Source organism: Schistocerca serialis, chromosome 4 (genome assembly GCF_023864345.2).
Source record: "Schistocerca serialis cubense isolate TAMUIC-IGC-003099 chromosome 4, iqSchSeri2.2, whole genome shotgun sequence".
Classification (NCBI taxonomy): Eukaryota; Metazoa; Arthropoda; class Insecta; order Orthoptera; family Acrididae; genus Schistocerca; species Schistocerca serialis.
Window position 1 is genome coordinate 471,333,610 of NC_064641.1, and position 21,563 is coordinate 471,355,172.

At 38.4% G+C, this 21,563-nt stretch overlaps 1 protein-coding gene across 4 annotated transcripts in view; it reads left to right on the top strand.

The window, feature by feature from the left end:
- The window catches only part of LOC126475136 (RNA exonuclease 5), a 43,147-nt gene extending 23,851 nt beyond the window's left edge, over positions 1 to 19,296 (top strand). For 3 of the 4 annotated variants that reach the window (XM_050102735.1, XM_050102736.1, XM_050102733.1), the window contains 10 exons: positions 3,556 to 3,687; positions 4,964 to 5,152; positions 6,327 to 6,475; positions 7,219 to 7,445; positions 7,543 to 7,753; positions 9,671 to 9,812; positions 11,892 to 12,086; positions 13,274 to 13,463; positions 15,251 to 15,427; positions 18,774 to 19,296. In XM_050102735.1, the coding sequence (XP_049958692.1) occupies positions 3,556 to 3,687; positions 4,964 to 5,152; positions 6,327 to 6,475; positions 7,219 to 7,445; positions 7,543 to 7,753; positions 9,671 to 9,812; positions 11,892 to 12,086; positions 13,274 to 13,463; positions 15,251 to 15,427; positions 18,774 to 19,156 (1,995 nt within the window). In that variant the 3' untranslated portion in view covers positions 19,157 to 19,296. Of the gene's footprint in view, positions 1 to 3,555; positions 3,692 to 4,963; positions 5,153 to 6,326; positions 6,476 to 7,218; positions 7,446 to 7,542; positions 7,754 to 9,670; positions 9,813 to 11,891; positions 12,087 to 13,273; positions 13,464 to 15,250; positions 15,428 to 18,773 lie in introns of all 4 variants that reach the window. The other variant, XM_050102737.1, reaches the window with a different exon arrangement.
- Positions 19,297 to 21,563: the final 2,267 nt, after the last annotated feature.

Consider the following 21,563-nt stretch of genomic DNA (forward strand, 5'->3'; position numbering starts at 1 on the left):
CCAGTCTCTGGGCTCACTGTCGCGTGATACATTAGTGGATCCCGTCGCAATTTATAACTCATTTGGTCAACACTTTACTGAGATATCGAGCTCTTCAAATTACCCACCAGCTTTCCCCCGAAGAAACGTGCCGCGGAAGTGCAACCTCTTGCTTTCTCCTCTCAAAATCGCTAAAGCTATAATACTGTTTTCTCCATGCAGGAACTCCAACAGGCACTCTCTTCTTCCCGCTCTTCCGCCCCAGGACCGGATGGTATCCACATATACATGTTGCTGCATTTATCATACCATAGTCTGCGTTACCTCCTTCGCCTTTATAATCGAATTTGGTCCTACAGTACTTTTCCCAGAAGATGGCTGGAAGCTATCGTTGTTCCTGTTCCGAAACCTGGAAAGGACAAACATCTCCCCTCTAGCTATCGCCCCATTTCTCTCACGAGTAGTGTATGTAAGGTTTTGGAGCGTATGGTGAATTGCCGTTTAGCTTGGTGGCTGGAGTCCCGAAGCCTTTCAACACCTGCCCAATGCGGTTTCTGAAAGCATCGTTCTGCAGTTGTTTTCTCAGGAAACGCCAAACAGTAGCAATATTTTTTGATCTGGAGAGAGCATATGATACCTGTTGGAGGATAGGCATCCTCCGCACACTGTTCTCTTGGGGCTTTCAAGATCGGCTGCCCCTTTTTCTTCGTGAATTTATGGCAGAGCGCACATTTAAAGTGCGGGTGGACACTGCTTTCTCCCGTACTTTCACCCAAGAAATCAGGGTACCCCAGGACTCCGTGCTAAGTGTTGCACTGTTTGCCATTGCCATAAATCCAATTATGGATTGTCTCCTTCCTGATGTCTCGGGCTCCCTCTTTGTGGACGATTTTGCGATCTACTGCAGCTCTCAATGGACTAGCCTTCTTGAACGACGTCTTCAAGGATGTCTCGATCGCCTCCACCCTTGGAGCATCGAAACCAGCTTCCACTTTTCTCCCAGTAAGACCGTTTGTGTCAGTTTTTGGCATCGTACAGAGTTTCTTCTGCCTTCCTTACATCTAGGCCCTGTCAACCTTCCAGTCACGGACATCGCTTAATTCTTGGGTCTTATTGTTTGACAGAAAACTGTGCTGGTCCTCCCACGTTTCCTATCTCACTTTCTGCAATCCCTCAACACCTTCCGTGTCCTGAATGGTACCTTCTGGGGAGCGGACTGGGTGGTCCTTCTCTGCCTCTATCACACCTTAGTGCGCTCAAAATTTGACTATGGAAACATAGTTTACTCCTCTGCTCAGCCGTCTATTCTTCGGCGTCTCGACTCTGTCCACCACCGTGGATTACGTTTAGTGTCTGGAGCTTTTTACACCAGTCCTGTGCAAAGCCTTCATGCTGAGACTGCTGAACCTCTGCTGTCCAATCAGCGAGCTGTCCTGAGTTGTTATGCTAGCCATCTGTCTTCCATGCCTGCTAATCCGGCCCTTGATATTTTTTTCAACGCCTCCTTGGATTTAGGGTATGCAGGCCGCCCTTCCTTTCTTCTACCACCGGGAGTCCACTTCCGTCAATTGCTACATTCTCTTTCCTTCCACTTACCTAAAACTTTCTTGACAACTTGGGGCACAGCACCGCCTTGGCTCCGGCCCCGGACCTGCCTGCTCCGTGACCTTTGTCAGTTTCCCAAGAATGGTACCCCTTCTGTTGTTTATCGTCGGGCATTTGCTGCTCTATGCACACAAATGAAGGATGCCACATTTATTTACACTGATGGCTCAAAAACATTGTTTGTTGTTGGGAGTGCCTATATTGTTGACGATACCCCTAATCGATTTCGGCTTCCCAACCAGTGTTCGGTTTTTACTGCGGAGCTTTACGATGTTCTCCAGGCTGTCCAATACATCCGTCGCCATAAGCGGATATAGTATATTGTATGCTCAGTTTCGCTCAGCTCTCTCCTCAGTCTTCAAGCTCTCTACACTGTCCTACCTCTGGTCCACTGGATTCAGGACCACCTCCGCTTGCTCCACTTGGGGGGGCATCCCTGTGGCGTTCCTCTGGATCCCAGGACATGTTGGTATCCATGGAAATGAGGCGGCCGATATAGTGGCCAAAGCTGCAGTCTCTCTTCTTCAGCCTGCTATTCGCATGATTCCCTTTGCCAATCTACAGAGTGTTTTATGTCGTCGTGTTGCTTTTTTATGGCACGCACATTGGTCGACACTTCCCAATAATAAATTGCGGGACGTGAAAGCTCTTTCCTGTGCTTGGACCTCTTCCTCCCGAACTCGTCGTCGGGAGGAGATAATTTTAACTAGACTCCGGATAGGGCACTGTCTTTTTAGCCATTGACATCTTTTAAGTGGCGATCCTCCCCCACTTTGTCCCTACTGCTCTCAACTGTGGATGGTGAGACACCTTTTACTTGAGTGCCCCTATTTTACGCTGTTACGCGCCCGTCTACAGCTGTTGCCTGATATATCTTCCATTTTAGCTGATGACACGCGCTCAGCCGATCGCGTTCTTGAGTTTATTAGTGCCAGTGAGATGACATCGGTCATTTGAAGCTCTTTTTGGGGACAAAAAACCCTCTTTCTATAATGGTTTTTTAAGCTTTCCTTCTGTTTTTAGTTTCCCCACTTTGAGTTTCACTCCCATTGCTGCTGGTTTCCAGTTTTTTTTTTTCTAAGTGACAGACCGGGCGCTAATGACCGTAGCAGTTTTGCACCCCAAAACCATTAAAAAAACAGCAGTGCTCATGACATCAAAGGGTGTGAGCTCACACATCTTATTTAGTGTTCCCAATAAAAGCAAAGTACCATGCCCTGTTACTTCTATTGAGCATCCACACAGTTGAGCTTCCATGCAAAAGAAAACTCATTTAAGTGTATATGTAATTGAATCTTGATGCCTCCCAGTAACAATGTCGTATTATTGTATTTGTAAAGGAAAAAGGATAATGAGGGGATATGGTTTAGCCACAGTTCGAGGGGTGGTTGTGAGAATGAATTATCACTCTGCGGCAGTGTGTATGCTGATTTGTAACTTTCATTTTTGCAATAGTGTTAGTCCCACGAAGTATGTGGGAGAACTTCTGAGCAGTTTGGATGGTAGGTGATAGGGCACTTTCCCTTTAAAGGTAAATGTCTTGGGTTCAAGTCCTGGTGTGGCACAGTTTTGATTTTGCTAGAGTTTCTTATCAGCACAAACCCCACTGCAGAGTGAAAATTCGTTTTGGAAACTGCATTAACTCATAATATACCATGTATCGAGAATCCTGTTCCCCCTCTTTCGACAATGTTCAATGAAGTCGTACATAAAAGTAAATTTTACAATTACAAAGACTTTTACCTATGTTTAATTTCTCAAATAGAAACTAATAATCAGTTTACTGGAACTTTAGTTAAGAATTCATCAAAATTCTTTTAAATAACTCCCAATCCACCGAACATCATGCTCATTCTCCCTCCATGCATCACACCAGAAATTGGTTCCCAGTTTTCATATTTTAATTTTCTTGATTTTGTTAAGTATCTCAGTTATAAGTTTTCTTTGTAACTGGAGATATCTTATTTTCAGGCAGGAGCTTTAAAACAACGGAAAAGGGAAGCTGATGCTATAGAGGATTCTTTTTCAGAATGGCGGGAAACAGGCCAAATAAAAAGCAGCAAAAGGTTAAAAGCGGAAGTTACAGAGGAACAGTCCAAAACAGTGAGTGAGTTTATTTTTGTGACTATTTTAGTCTCAAAATTTTTTAGTTGCTGAAAAAGTTTCGTGTGTTAGGTCTGCTTTGCTGTAGCTTAAGGCTGTAATATCTACATTACAGAAAGTTTGATCTTTTAATTCATGACTTTGACTTTGTTTGTCTATATGTGTATATATACATATATTACAGCTTGCCATCAGAGACTTGTTGAAATTTATTTGGAAAGTGATTGGATGGTGTAGTGCTCATTATGTTGATAATTTTCATTAATTAAAAGTGCATCAACCCAAATACAGTTTTCAACCAAGTGGACTCAGTTTAGCAATTTCAAAATTCACAATAATGACTCAGTCCACTGTAGCATGGGTTTTCAGAAGACAAGCAGCTGCACTAAAGCAAGACCTGGTAGTCACATGTGCTAACTGTGAGACTTCTTGTGTTTGGTATCTATGTTGTGTGTGTGTGTGTGTGTGTGTGTGTGTGTGTGTGTGTGTGTGTGCGTGCCAATGCATGTGTGCATTTGTGTGTGTGTGCAAGAGAGGAGGAAGGGGGGGGGGGGAGATGGGGGCTTGTCACATTATTGACATTGAGCAGTGCCTCCCTGCTGGGAAGGTTGTGGCTAAAAAGTTGTAGCTGGTTTCAGAGGATACTACAAAATTAAATCACTATTAACCAGGCCTTATATATTTTAGGCATAGTTTAATTTCTTCATGGTAAAAATTGCTTCATTTATTAAATCCTTTTGAAACTGGGGTATGTAATTGAACAGCAAACTGGAAACCAGTAAAACTTGACAGTACATTTATCACTGGTTTAAATCTGCATGGGGATTGAGGAAACACTAATCCTTTTTGTAGCAGTTGTTTGGTTAGTAGATATAACTTATTCATATAAGCTGATTGCATGTTATTACTAGTTCCTAGTGTAAGATTGTAATTTCAATTTTCCACAAAATCATAGTGGTCAACCAGTTATTTCGCTACTGTTTTCAGATTACACGAGTCTTCATAATTTATGTAAATAACTGTAAAAGGAAATTGTAAGATTAAATCGCATAGGAATTGATTCTAGACATAACATGTTACATATTTGTGCTGTTAGCATGTAGATCATTAGCAGTATGTAGGTTAAGCTATTAAATTTGGGTATATTACATGTTTTGTCTTGATAGCTGGCAAGTTTATAGTCTAATAAATATTCCAATTTGAGTTGTTTTCATCTCATTGTCATTATCGTTTTCAGAGCACTAGGATACAATGAAACAGAGTTTACTTTTTGCAGGTAAAAGACATTGAGAATTTAGCTGCAGAAGCCAGTAATTCAAAACCCTCCAATCAGAGGAAAGAAGGGAGTAATGATAGCATGTCTGATAGTTCTCACAGACTATCAAGGACAGGAGAGAAATTTCTGACTGGTGAAGAATTCAAAAAACTCAAGGAGGAGCTTAAAGAGAGAAAAAGACTACTAAATGTAAGTTTATTGTGAAGCATTGAAAATTTAATCCCTTTACATTACAGTAATAATTATATTGACCTTTTGGAGAGACTTCCATTTACTTTAACAACAAATAAAAATATAATCTTCCTCCATGAAATGTACATAACAGGTTATTCAATGTTATTTTCATATGCACGTATGAAGTCTCCCTCCCTGCCTGATTGAGCATAAGTGTTTCTGCAAAGACTGTTTGGTTTCAGATTCTTGCTCAATCTTCTGTCATTAGCAAACTCTTTCCTTTGGTCGGTTACTTTCATTACTAAGAAAAATGGATGAAGTACCATACCCTGAGGCATTGCCATATTTAATGTTCTCCCATACTAGTTTTGTATTAATTTTTTTTAGTTTATTAATGACATTCACCAACTGTGGAACAGGGTGCCCCATAAATTATTTCATCTCAATTGTCACACTAAAATTATAATATCCACAAAATTCAAAATGTTGCAAGATCACAACCTATAAGTATGAAATTGTTTTTGTTGACCAGTCTTTACAGTTGCTGTTCATTTGCTGATATTCATTTTTGTAAAATAGAATCCATTACTGCATATTTCACTCTTGAAAGACATAGTTTCAGTGTTATGGTCTTACTGTAATTTTTACCAACAAATGTCATTCTTATCCTAAGTTTAGGATGTATAACAATCCTCATTTATTAAACAAATAGTGTCAACTGTTAACAGGTCATAAGAAATTATTAATGATCTTAGAGTTAGCAGTTCCACTGTCAACTTTTGTGTCACTGTTACAAAATATACACAGTTGCTCACAAATGTAATATCTTCAAAAATTATTCAAAATAAAATGAATTGACAAAGTCAACATTTTAGTGAACCACCTATTTTGTGAGAAATATGTGGTCAAAGTGCACTTATTGTACCAAGGTTACAGCCAAAATGTTACTTTTTTGTGTGCTCTTAAGTTTTCCAATGGAATAAGTTGAATTCTGGTTGATGGAAACTGGTAGTCTGCTCTTAAACCTGGATGTAAACAAATTTCTATTTTAGTTTTAACCATCCAGTTCCAAATGAAATCTTGTAATTCTGTGTAGCATGGTGAAGGGGTATCAGATTCAAAACACAATTAATATTTTTACTTTCTTTATCAATGAAGGAGATTGTTCATTGATTTTTTTTTTTTTTAGCGCACTCCAAGGTTCAGATTGAAAGATGCTGGTGAAAAATCTTCTCTTAAAACCTCAGAGCAAGATCGTACTCCCATATTTCTAAGTGATGTACAGCATTTACTTTTGTATTCAGCACTTGGACATCACTCTCCATATTGGCCATCAAGGTAAAAGTTAACTTGATATTGCTATAAGCATAAAAATCAACTTACACATTTCTCTATTACGTAATTCATTGTCTTTGCTATAATCTCCAACTCTTACATTTTCTGTGTAATATAATGAACTTGTTTAGACCCTGCTTGATATGGGGATCAGTGGATATAAACAGGCAATCTACTCGTAACATTTATAATGCTCTGATAAGATGGTATAAGCTTATTATGTTTTCCAAAAATATGTGAAAGTAACTTCAATGTGGTTATTCATAATATTTTGCATAATTCTTTGCTTTCATTGACTCTGAAACCTCTTAGTTGAAACTTCCCAAATGTATTTCCTGTCACTGTTTCATGTAATATTAAAAGATTTTAAGGATGATAAAGATAATGATGGTTAAATTGTTGTGATAGTGAGGGTTTGTGTCTTACTAGAAAGAAGATTCCACATTTTTGTACATACCATTTTCTCCACTTTCCAATGTGATAAGTTCTACAGCAATAGTAGATGTAGGATGACTTATTGAAACTGCTTCTGAGTAATGTGAGAAGATGTTCATAAAAGAAAAATTATTTCGTAATATGTTTCTTGGCATCTTCCCTAAATTCAAATGTCCCTCCATACTTAGGTATCTTTCATCGAAGTTCTATAAATAGTGTTTTGTCCTCCATTTGTACTAACACTACTGCTACTACTACTTTTGCTGCTGTAGCAAGATTAAGTGAAAAGAACTTAATTCTCACAAGTACAGGTGGTGTCATCTGGAAAAATACAACCGTTTGAGTCATGTAGTATTGCTGGTAGTGGATGGCTTTTCAGTGAATGATTTCATTAAAAATGAAGACAAGCTCTCTGATTTGGCCAGTTTGTATCCAATAAAGGTGGAAGTTGTTACACCTGCTGCCTACAAAAGCTGTCTTGTACAGGATATTGCAGCTGTACCACTTACAGGTGTCCAGAAAAGCTCCCTTGCTGCAAGTATGTAAAAAATTCTAATTCTTTTGTAATGATATTAGAGTTGTTTATGGCAGCTTTAGTTATTATGACTAATGGAAAATTGCTTTTTATATTTCAGAATATGGTAGCATGGAATCTGCTGTTAGTAGTGGTAAAGTGTATAAAGTAATGAGAGCTTTCTTTCCTATTGTTGTTCCTGAAGTAAGTAAAGAATCTGAGGAACACCTCCATCCAGCTGACAGATTTCCACGTACACATCTTCTGCTATCTGTTTCACAACTTCTTGAAAATGGATACCCTTTGTGTATAAAGGGGGAGAATGGCAACAGGTGAGAATCAAATGGCAGGAAGAAAACTGGCTTAAGGGCCAAACAACTTCATCATAAGACTAAAGATAGATAGAATTTAAAAGTATTCTATAGAGATAGCTGGATATTAAATATTTGAGAAAGTATAAAAATATTAACCTGATTGATGCTACAATGCATCAGATCCTCAAGTTGTATTTATTTGGATTTTCGTAGTATCTTTAAACCACTGTCATCAAATGTCATAATGGTTCCTTCACTGAAGAATAACAGTTTCCGCCCCTCATTCTTGGCCATCTGAGTTATTTCATCAATATTGATCTTTATTTCAGTGAGACATTAGTCTCTTCCTGTATTCTAGCCAGTATGATGTGGAATGGAAAGCTTGCACTAGCTATGAACAGCAAGACATTTACCAATAGATTAGTCCATGACATACAACATATTTCGTAATCAACATTGATTGAGAAATTCATGTTCTTGCCACTAATGGCCATACATTTGTTAGAAAAATCCCCGCCCCCATCCCAGCCATACTGCAGTCTGTTGCCATAATGTGGAGCTACGCCCTTCTATAGAACAAATTGCATCTGCAATGCCACCTTATAAAACTAGTCAAAATTATCACCACTTGCCTCTGAATGCATTGCAGAGCTATTCAGTCTGCTTCATGTCTCACTTTAGGTGTGTGCCATGCAAACTCTCCACTGTATATCTTCACCTATACTCCAGAAGTCATATTTTTGTGTGATAGAGGTACCAGAGCTGTGTGGGCAAAATGACTGTTAATATACTTCTTTATGTGCTCCAGTCTTTCTTGGAATTTTTGAGAGATATATGTAGGAGCAATTTGATAATTGACTCTTCTAGGAATGTACACTCTTGGAACTTCTGAAACAATAAACTCTCCTTGATGTACAATGCCTTTCTTGTAGCATATGCCACTGGAGTTCTATGAACATTTCCACAACACACTCGTGCTGATCAAATGAATTGGTGGTGAAATGCACCACCCTTTCTTGGATCTTCTCTTTCTCTTTTGTTCAACCTGTTACGGGTCCAGTAAATGGTAAGAGAACCAGTGTCAAACCGATCGATCATAGTCTTAAGATTACTTTAAATGGATTCTAAGATTTGATATTTACATACATCCATTTTAAATTGTGTGGCTAACAATCACACACATTAGTAACAAGTGCTCTTCTATTGAACCTAGTGAACAGTTGCTTTGCACCCTAAGCCTGTCCTGGTCTTGTTCACACCTGAGACACTTTCCTCCCCCCCCCCCCCCCCCCCCTCTCTCTCTCTCTCTCTCTCTCTCTCTCTCTCTCTCTCTCTCTCTCTCTCTCTCTCTCTCTCTTTTTCTCTTTCTCTTTCTTTCTCTCTCTCTCTCTCTCTCTCACACACACACACACACACACACACACACACACACACACACACACACACACACACACACACACAACTCTTTTATTTTATGTCATATATTTAGATGTTACTTGTCTCATAAATGTGATGTACTGACCACTTACCTATGAGTGACCAAATCAAAAGATTAATTTAAAATGAAACATGATGAACTGTTAGTAGTTTGGAATATCAACAATGTAGGAAAAAACAGATTGCTACTTACTGTAAAGAGGACATACTAAGTTGGAGACAGGCACAATGAAGACACTTAAACATAAACGTTTGGCCGCAGCCTTCCTCAGAAAAAGAAAGAGAAACACAAACCATTCATTCAAACAAGCAAGCACAATCCACGCACACAAGTTTGTGTTTTTCAGGAGGAGGAAGTATATGTAGATGGAATGCACGAGACATTTTCTTCTTACTTGTCCATATCTAATAAGAATGTTTTAACAAAACATGTGACTTAAACCAATTTGCTTCATACTATAATTTTTGTCTACTCAGTCATGTTTCTGTGTTGTGCAGATATTTAGACTATGTGTATACGAAAGACGTGTACCAGGAAGTAACCCCTTTATCACCAATGTATGCATTAGACTGTGAAATGTGCCAAACAAATGAAGGGATGGAACTAACAAGGATATCACTTGTGGACGAAGAGTTAAAGGTGAGTATTATTGCGATGGATAAGATTTTCAAACATATATCTCTACACTTTTCAGTGTAATACGGTCCAGTATTTATATTTATGAGACTATAAAATATTTATAAAACATTCTGTTAAGGAGTTCCTGTAGTTCATTATTTAGTCTGGGAGCAAGAGACAAAAGTGCATTTTATACTATGTGATGTTTCAATGTGTTGTTGTTGATGCCTTAACAAACAAAAGCTTATTGTCCAGAAGTTAGGATTCGCAGCATGCAAAACTCACTCTTTCAAATGTGTCATGAAATGAAATGTTCAGAACCTACCTTATACTAGCTAAACCTTTTTTTATACACTGTTCGCAGTGTAAATTGTTGATAAAAAAAGGTCAGCAAGCACATAACTGGAACTGACATTATCAGGAACATTCCAAAGGCATCAAAAAGTGTATATAGTGCATCCATTTTAACTCTTTGAGACCTTTGTGTTTTGCTTCATTTCTTACCATATTATTATTTAAAAAAATAGGATTTTTTTGGGATGTGAGCAGTCAGCAGTGTTGAAAGTGAAAATGCACACATGATGCATGCAGCATCTATTTTTCTGTTTCTTTATGCCAAATTTTTTATTTATATTGATATAGCACTTTTCAAGTTCGTTTGATTAAAACATTTATGAATATGATCAAATGTCTATTATTATTTTTTAATATTTACAATGCAGTATTGCTGGTATTAACATAATTTGTTACAGTGCAGATTGTATGAATAGTATACAGCTTGCTGAGTTTTTCTGTCAACAACTTATATTGCTAATAATGCATAAAAAGTTAGAGCTAGTATAAGATAGTTTCCAGACACTATGTTTTATGTTGTTCAAAAGAGCATGGCCATCACATGCCTAGAATTCAAAATTTTTGGTAATAGGCTTTTGTTCGTTAAATCATCAATGTTTTACAATCGGGAACAGTCAACACAGATTTCATTTGCATAGCTGATAGCTGAAATACAGCTAATCAAATTTTCTTATAATGTAAATGGATCAAAAAGTAATGCCTCCTGTGTCATAAAAAATTTAATAATGAACATAACACTGCAGAACTCGTACAGATCATAGCCTGAACTGTCCTCTACACAACACTCATTATTCATCATAATCACCATGCATTTGTACACATTTGCGCTGTTCTGGAACTAGGCATCAAAACCAGTTTGGAAAAAGTCAGGTTTTTGCTTCAGAAGACCCATGATTTTAAAGCTGTTTGAACCTCGTGAATTAAGAAAGTATATAAGGACACTCTAACAGGCATTAGCAATGTACAGTGTTGTGTGTAGTAGTTCGATAATGGAGAAATGGATGTTGCAAATAAACTGCACAGTGGCCAGCAGGCATCTATCACAGGTGCCAGGATGTGCTGATGAAGTAATTTGAGGAGCCAGACATGTTAGAGTTCACAATCAACAACTTTTAAAATCATTCTGAGAAAAATATGGTATATGTTCATTATTCAGAAAAATATCGTAAATGTTCATTATTAAATGTTTTAAGACTACTGTATGGTAAAAATGTGAATAAGTTATATAGGCAGCCTCTCTGCTTTTCAGTGCCCTGTGTTGATCATAAATTTTCAAAATTAATCTTTTATTTATTATGAGATAAGTCATACAGATTAAAACTATCTCCAGACTGGAGGTAAAACCCAGACCTTTCCCTTTGTGGGCAATTCTTACATACTGTCTGTCCAGACGTGCTTTTGCATCTTTTCCATCTTCATATCTAGCTGTACTAGCACATTAGAATCCATATCATGTTAACGACAGTTAATAGTACTATTTTTGCATGTACTATGTGACAGTGTTGTTTTTCACAGCTGTGACCACAAATTGCCCTGTTTTACATGCAGCTATCTGCAGTTGTTATGGAAATGTCAATCTAATTTTTTGATTCACATTTTGTGACAAAGATTTGTCTTCATTAGTGAACATCTCCAGTAATTTGAATTTGTTTTTCAACAAATGTAAATCAACCATTTCTCATTTTGTGTACATAATAGTACTGTTGAAGCTGTCTATAATATATAACACTGAACCTTTATGAACAGGTGTTGTATGATACTTATGTGAAGCCTTATAATCACATAACAAATTATTTAACAAGATATTCTGGTGTATCAAAAAAGACACTTTCAAACGTGACTGTACGTCTAGCAGATGTTCAGGAAAAACTGAGGCAACTGCTTCCTCCAGATGCCATTTTGGTCGGACAGTCTCTTAACAATGACCTCCATGCTCTTAAGGTAAGTAAATGTTAGTTTATAATAAGTTCATTCAGTCACTGCTGCTGAAATAATCTCTTATTACATTGTCATCAGAAAAACCAGTCTGTTTACAAAAATAGTATAGAATATTTGGGGAGTTATTTGTGTTGAAAGGAAAATTTAATCGACTGCAGGCCCACAACACTTTAATGAGTGTGCACATGGCATGCATGGGTACTAAGCAATTGCAGTACTCCTTTGCTGTATGGCAATTCCTGTCCTTTTTCTTCTTCTTCTTCTTCTTCTTCATCATGTTTACTTCCCCGCCTCCTTCCCACTATCACTTGATTTTTGCTCATTGTCCTGGTTTTCACATAGGTTTTTAACTTGACTTATTCTCGTGATCCCCTTACATTACTTCCTACCTTTTTATTTTGGAGACTCCCCAGGTTTTACCTCATTCTTCCTCAAATTCTCAAAAGTGTGGATTACGCAGGGAAGGACTCTGTGTGGTACTTGGGTTCCTGAAGGTTATATTATCCTGACACCCAGTTCTGGTCAATCTGCCATGTGGTAGCCAGTCCATTGGAGGAGGGTACCTGCACAGTCATAGCCCTTTGACAGTGCATGGTTTGCTCTGCTATAGTTGGAGTTGTGAATAATGATGGTAGAGTTTAGGCTTGTTCTGCGTACCATATGACACTTTCTACAACAGTCATTGATCATTCAGTAGTATCTGAGTGCTCTGCTGTGGATTTTATATGCAATGTGTGCATTATATGTAATCATAGCGAGTTATTTAGTGAATTTTTACTCCTCTGGCTGCAATTGTTATGGCTGATGGTGGTGGTGAATGACAATTTCTGCACAGGCAAGAAAGAGACATAATTTGCGGGACACACACACACACACACACACACACACACACACACACACTTTCATCAGGCACTAAGGTTGTTTGTGCACATACCACCACTGTCACTTGGAAACAGAACAATGCAATCCTTGTCCTTGTCTTGATTGGTGCAAACTACCATCATTCATGGGTTGGATTCTAGTATCTGCACAGTAAACACTCTATGCATGCCAAGGAATAGGTGCCCATTCTCATTGGGCTATTGAGAACCTGGAAAGCACTTATCAGGCAAATTTGGAAAAGGTCAATTAATTTTATATTCCTTGTAAGGGAAAAAGGTTGTACATTAATTCAACATCTATCATTTCAGATGCTTCATCCATATGTAATTGATACCAGTGTAATTTTTAACCTCACGGGTACTAGATACCGAAAAAGCAAACTCCAACATCTATCTGAGAGGTTTCTGGGAGAGGAAATACAGATTAGCAATCAAGGACATTCTTCTATAGAAGACAGCCAAGCATGTATGAAACTTACACAACTAAAATTGGCACAAGGTTTGTTTATATTTCAATTCAGTGTTGAAATACAGTGTTGTATGAATTTAATTGCTACTTTTAACAGTTTATAGACATTACTCTTTGTTTTTTCATTCCCCCCCTTTTGTACACTCAGCCACTCACACACAGGCATCATAATATTCTGTTCAGTGTATGAATATTAAGAAGCCTACATTATTATGGACCCATCTAATGTATACTCCTCAATCATTCAACTGTTTATTTCATGCATAGAAATAACAATAATTGGTATACATGTATTTAGTTAACCACATTGATACACTGAGCAGCCAGAACATTATGACCATCTACCCATAGCCAGTATGTCCATCTTTGGCATGGATAAAAGTGGCAGCGCATCATGGAATGAAAACAATGAGGCCTTCGTAGGTCGCTGGAGGGAGTTAGCATCACACACACACACACACACACACACACACACACACACCGCCTAATTCCCATAAATTCCGGGAAGGAGGGCCATGAGCCAGCGCCATGTTCAATCACATCCCAGATGTGTTTAATTGGGTTCAGATTTGGTGAGTTGAGGTGGCCACCACATCAATTGTAACTCGCCACTGTGTTCATGGAACCAGTCCCTCACTCTCCTGGCCTTCTGACATGGCACATTATCTTGTTGGAAAATGCATCTGCTGTCTGGAAACATGATCATCGTGAAGGGATGTTTGTGGTCTGCAACCAGTGTATGATACACTTTGGTCATCATTAGGCATTGCATAAACTCCACTGGACCCATGGATGCCCTCTTGAATGTTCCCCAGAGCAGAATGGAGGTGCTGCCAGCTTGTCTTCGTCCCACAGTACAGATGCCAAGGAGCTGTTCCCCTGAAGATTACGGATTTGCACCCTCCCATCAGCATGGTGAAGAAGGTATTGAGATTCGTAAGACCCTGCAGTGCTCTGCCACTGCACCAACGTTCAGTGCCAGTGACCAGCTGGCCATTTCAGTCATAGATGCCAATGTTGGCATGCGTATGGGTCGTCGGCTGTGTAGGCCCATTATTAGGTGTGTTCAATGCACTGTGTTTTCACACACATTTGTATTCTGCTCAGAATTAAAGTTGGATGTTAGTTCCGCCACAGTTCGCCACCTTCCTGTTTTACCAATATTCCCGGCCTACGATGTAATGAGGTGTGGCCAACTGATCCCACAACGTCTGGGCGTGGTTTCACCTTGGTGTCACCACATGTTCAAGACACTCACCACAGCACTCCTCAAATACCTGACAAGTCGTGCTGTTTCCGAAATGCTTATGCCGAGAGTGGGCCAATAAAACAAGGGGGGCGGGGGGGGGGGGCCTTCAAATGTGTGTGAATTCCTAAGGGACTAAACTGCCGAGGTCATCGGCCCCTAGATTTGGACATTACTTAAACTAACTTACACTAAGGACAACGCGCACGCCACCACACGCGCGCGCGCCCACCCACCCACACACACACACACACACACACACACACACACACACACACACACACACACTACATGCTCTGTGCATGCATCTGACAAGCAGTCATCGCTCACCAGGTGACGATGCTATCACCTGAGTGGTTTTATATTGATAGTAGGTCAGTGGTCATAATGTTGCGGCTGATCGGTGTACATTGTGACTGAAATTTTTAGTGCATTTTGCCTCAAATTAAGAAAGCTTGCTATCACCTTTGAAACAGCAGTGTTATTATTAGTGAGGTCAATGTACCTTAATATTTTTTAAAAAATTCTATCTCCCTTTGATAAAAGTTATTAATGTGGTATCTGTTGTTAGGTATAGAATTTGGTGACGTCATACATGCTGGATGCTTAAGAGCTGAGAGCCAGCGACAAAAAAATAGCGCTTCCACAAACTCACAGGCACAAGAATTAGGCGTTAATATTAGTCATCGTGCATCCAATCAATATGCTGCCAGTCTGTTCAGCCACGTAACTCGTGTAGACAAAACAGGTAAAATATTATTGTTGTTGCTTCATTGTAATTACACATTTTGTGAAGAAGATACTTTCACTTTCAAAGCAAAATCTGAAATCAGATGAGGAATAGTGATCCATTCACAATCAGTGCACGAGTTTCACAAAGTATGCTCAACTAATTCTGCTGGGAGATGCTGCAGGAAAGACATAGTGCTTAATTGAGAGCCTTGCTCTCTTCAATTCTAGTAGCATGTATTTCAAGAATTACAGTGTTCTGCTTACAGCTTAAACAACAATGGCTGCAAAATTATAAATTTAAACTTATGCGGTGGCATGCCAAAAATATTTCTTCCTGACATTCCAGTGGAAAATTGAATAAGAATGGGAAAAGAATACTGGTGCACTTTATACCTTTTATTGCACATCAAACTCCAGCTTGTGGAGTACACCAACCAAACCACTAATCAGGTCTTCAGAATCCATTTTCATGGGTTAATTATTTTCTGTTGTTAGTCAACATATTGCACAACTCTCTTGAGTTTTAAAATAAAGATTGATGAGGGACATTTCAATCTGTCACAAATAATTATTAGTGGCTCGTTGTGGTCTGTGTCAACATTCTGTAATTGAATAATAGATTTCAACGTCAATCATAAATAAAAAACATCTGTGAAATACTTGCTGGGTACATTTCAGAACAATTCTGGTGGATATTTTTCTTTATCTTTCAAAAACTGAGAGCTTCGTAACTTCTGTGCTGGTCCTAGCTCATTGTTGCCCATTTATGAATCAAGTTCTGGGTTTGGTGATTCATAGAGTGAAAGAAAAAATGTTAAATTCAGAATTATTATAGATTTCTGCCTAATGTAAATGTACATTTCAAAATATTATGCTTGGGAATGGCTTAGTGCCCAAACTGCAATCATAAAATAAAACCTTGAACAGCTGAAAGCAAGATGAGATTAAAAGTTCAGAATTATGTTGAATCTGTTGAAGTGTAAACAGAACTGTATCCCAACCTACACGTTTTGTTGCTTTTACTGTGTACAACAGTTGTGCTGCAGTGTAGATTGATGTTTTTAAATAGGCTAAAAAATTTGTCAGACTTCCTGAATATTCCCTCAAGATTGCTTCCAAAATAAATTTTCATTATTATACTGAAGTCATCAGAGCATATGTGATACATGTTCAAAAGTTCCAAAAAACCGCCTGCGGCTTAGAATCGAGTGCAAAGTAAGTGGAAATTCTGAAAAAAGTTGGTGGGTGCCGCCACAACTTACTTCTGCTGTCGAATATATGTAGCACTACACAGGCGTGCTATGTAGGCACAAAGATAAATACTGGCGCCAAAACCTCTGTGTCAGTAAATAAATTTAAAAAGAAAAAAAAAAGGTGGAAGACAAGCTTTTTTCTCCGCCTCGAGTTTCGACCACTGCATTTTCATTCATTATCCAACGAAGTAAATACAAATTCCGTATTGTTCATCTTCGAATGTAGCAGCATTTCAATGTACTACGAAAACCCGACTGGCAAGACTGTTTGGGATGTTTGTCAATATGGCCAACTCTACGTTCTGGATTTTTTCCTACCTGTGAGAGGAGATGGTTGCTAATAGGAACTTTTATAAATTGTGAATCACATGCAGTATTCTCGTCACCATAAGAATAATATGAATATAAACATTTTGCCATGTATTGTTTCGTGTTTGCTGGTATCTCATTTAAATCCTGTCTGCCTAATAAACCACAAAACTAAATAGAGTGAGACAACAGCAAACGCGGAAGAATATACATATCATGTCATGTTTATATTCGTATTATTCTTATGCTTAACAGTGATACAGTCAGAAATGAAGCACGGCAATTGACTAGAATTTTAAATCTAAGATGACTCTAATTTCTGTGCATAATGTAATGTACTAAAGAGGCGCCTGCGAAGATTTTCAAACGGAGAAAATTTTTCGCTAAACTCTCGTTCAGAACATCTTCTATCATACGCAGTCTATTATTTGGTTCTTGTTGATCATTATCAAAGAAAGCAGCAGTGTAAGTAACAACGAATAGCAGTCTCTTGCCATTGTTTCGCTAATGAGACGATTCCTCTAAAAAAAAATTTTTTTTTTTTAAGCGGCGGTCGCGCGCGCTAAAGCAAGCCATGCTGCGAGCGGCGACAGGCCGTAAACACGCACTATCAGAATTGCGACAAACAATGCATGACACAGTACAGTAATGCATTTTCAGCTTAGAGTGACGTAAACACCTATAACAAAGAAAACTGCACTTATCAGATCAAAGAAAAATAAGCAATCAATTCAAACCAGACAAAGCATGTGAAAAAGGAAGGGTATCTGTATAAATACGGACGGAGCGCCTGACGCATAGCAATGGCTACCTGGTAGTGCTTAACTGCTATGCTTACGACTCGAACCAAACTACTGTAGCTGTATAGTCATTCATTCGACCTAAATTGTGTCTCATATTACAATGGACCAACTTTGTTTCGATTTGGAGATGCTGCCCTTGAATTTTGAGTCTCAAATTTCACGTGCGGCTTAGATTTGGGAAATTTTTTTTCCTTGATTTTGAGTCTCATTTTTCAGGTGCGGCTTAGATTCGAGTGCGGCTTAGACTCGAGTAAATACGGTAGTGGAAATTCATGAAAATGAGATCATTGATGAAGCAGCAACTTAAGCTTCCTGTGTGGAAGACACCACGGCATAACATGTATCCCTCCCCACTAGGGGAGGAAGGGGGGGGGGATAGAGAGGTTATATTCATAGAGCAACTTTGCTGTGGAGTTCCTCTTCCCAACAATGGAAGTGCAACATCATTCTGAAGTTTTCCCATACAGGGCTTTGCCATTTGACCAGTTGATCTATCAACATGTGTGGAAATCTGAACACAATAATTTGACAGAATGTGTCTGGAATTGTGATTGGAGGGCTGATCATTTTGAATTTTACCTTGCAGGAAGACAAATATGGCATTCGCTTGGAGACTCTTGTGTTACAGTGTTAAGTACTTTTTCATATATTTTTAAGGTAGCTGGTTTCTGCATTCTTTTTTGTGGATGACCAGTTAACCATAATTCACATTTGTTTATTGTGGCAGTATTGATAATGTTTTACAAGTACTTCAAAACTAGTTCTTATTTGAATTAAACAAAAATTTGTGATGCTGTGAGAAAGACATGCTATAGGAAATGAGGTGTGTATTTGAATTTAAAATAGATGTTCCTTCATAAAATGCAATTATAAAGTATTTTGAAAGAATTTGTATGTAGTAGTAGTAGTAGTAGCAGCGTTACTATTTTTAATAATAATAATCACCTATTCTTATTTACTGATAGTCAGATAAAAGGTATTCCTCTTCTCTTTTCAGCATCAATTATCGGCTGTGGTGAAATAATTCAGAAGTACTCGAATTATATATCTGACTCACTTTTGAAATCAAATATAGGCACTGAAGATACTTGTACTCAACAGCTCAAATGTGAGGTACAGAACTCGGCGAAGGATGTTGTTCGACGAACTTGTGAAATTATGCTGGAGAACTTCTTTACTCTTGCACATGTAGAAATTGCGAATACAGATGATGAGATTGATAGCTCGTGTAAACGTCTCAATAAATGGTGTAGACGTTTGTTTGAACATGTTGCAGTTAATGGATTATCAGTTGTGTTGTTCAGTGGCAAAAGCAGTGGTCCAAATGGTGCATGCTTTATCTCGCTAAAGAACCCTTTCACAAGAATTAAAACATGTTAAACCTTCTTGCTCATTGTGTAGAAACTGTAAAGGAGGAAAAAAAGTCTGTTAAGTGAGAAACCTATGCAAGATCAATCGACCGACCAGCCTGTTATTGTTCTTGGTGTATAAGTCCACAAATACACAAGTTTCTCTGTTAACCTGTTGTGTGGTTTTATTACATAGAATTCTGTCCTTCATTCATTGTTTTTGATTCAGTGCAGTCTAATATGAATCCTGATGTCGGTCTAAGGATAAGCAGCTTTGAAATGAACATGACATTCCTACAACAGAGGATATTGTCAAGATAGCAAGGGTTGCTATAAAACATGTATGGCTATGTGAAAGTCTATTTAGACACAATAAAGATGGCAGTCTCTTCTGGAAAATCTAACATTCTCAGGGTAAAGCATTTTTATCTTAAAAAAGGAATTCTGTGTGTTTAATCTAGAATCATAATTTAATTTTATTGAGCTTTATGAATCTTAGATTTCAAAATACTTAATATTTCAAAGAGTGTCAACTATATGACTATTATTCCATGTAAATTATCCCAATGTTTAACAGCCATGGCCATATAACTGCATATTGGCTAATGGTGTTTATACCTGAATAATCTGCACCATCAAATAATCCAGGCACCGTAATTTTAAGTGAGGAAAAAAAATTGAATTTGTGTGTTATTTACAAAAAATTATTCTAACGTAATGACTCTGTTCATAACCACTTCATCACTAGTGGAGGAATCATTTTGTTACCATCTTCCCGTAGAGTGTCAGCCTTTATTTCGTCCAGTGAATTTGTGATACCACATTTTCTAAAGGACTTTTCTGACAGTGGGAACAGAATGGAGTGTCACTCACAAATGTAGGACAAATCTGGCCGCTTGATTTTTCCACTCAGTGTGAACTTGTGGTTCTCTTCGGCCATCCATTATGTATATCACTGTTTAAGTGCAGCTTTGACTGGCTAATTTACGCACACATTAGTGGTTGCATGACGGATGTTAGGGGTAGTGACCAAGTCGGTGTTTCCTCTCTGTGCAACTTGTCTCAGACTTCCTCAGTTCCTGGAAGCTGTCCAGGACAACCATGTTACATAAATACAACAACACATCAGGGCAACATTGCCAAACATGCGTCACCCACTCAACCCCAACATCATGGTCCATCCACCCTTTTAGATTCGCTGTTGCCAATATGGATTGAACTGATATTTTTGGATTTATTTTCCATTTAAATATCACATAAGGGGGTAGCTTTCATCTATATTCAGTTCCATCATCACTGTACCTCCTCATTGCCGCCGGTTCATATCATGACTCTAGAGTCCCCTTTTCTTTTCACGGTGTTATTGAGTGGCATCTCAAAGTAGACTGGCATTTGATCCATTACCAGTTTACGATAATGTATAGGAAGGTTCACGCTCCAAATTCTATAGCAATTAAAATTCACTACTTTTTCCCCGTAAGTGCCCGTAAGCCATTAAGCAATGGTAGTTTCCCTCCAGAAGCATAATCCATGTCAACTGAAAAGTCTTGGTAGCCAGTCCCAGCTAGCTTTGAAAAAAGTGATGGCTAGTTCTTTGGCTAAAGCCAATGGTTTGGGAAGGCACATTTAACTTGTCGCCACACTTCTGTATTGTCGCTTCTCACCTACTGTGTCACAGAGCAGTTTTTGAAGTCCAGATGCTACACTTTTTGGCCATGAAATCCCCAGCGATTATCATTTGTTTCTTGAAGTCACGTTTTGTTTATTTGCCAGTCGCGAATACAACCCTTGCTCACATTCGGCTTTCTTCCTGCTGCACAGTTTCCAATGTTCTCAGCTTCTTCGAATTCTTTAAGTTTTTCTTTAGCTGCAGGTAAGTGGTAATGAGAACTTGTAGCCATAATTAAAAGTTAACATGTGGTTAATACTTAATGACATGCTACTGACAAGTCGCGTACTTTATGTTGCAGAAACACTATAGCATGATCTATTGTTGTAGGTTGAGCAGTACCAACCTTACTAGAATTAATCTGTGAAATCCAGTTTTTTATCCTTAAATTCGGGGAAAAGTATGTGCAGATTATTCATGTAAACATGGTATGTCTTAGCAATGAGGAAAGAAAAGTCATTACAGTGGTGGGAGTTGTCCTCTCCCACTTTCCTGTCATTTTATCAGGAGCTTCTTATGACATCTTCCTCCCCTTACTGATTTCTCATTGAACGATTTACCTTTGACAGAAAATTGCATAAACCACCTGTACACGTGAGAGAAAGGATCTATCTGTGTGTTTTCTTGTCAGAGCAGAGTAGTTCACCTTCGTTAGCATTCATGACCATTGTGCCATGTGTAATGGAGACTTGCATTGCAATATTATTTGAAGTATAACAAGTCTATTGTTAAATAGTGGTGTTTCTTAAAGTTAGTATGCTCCAGTGAT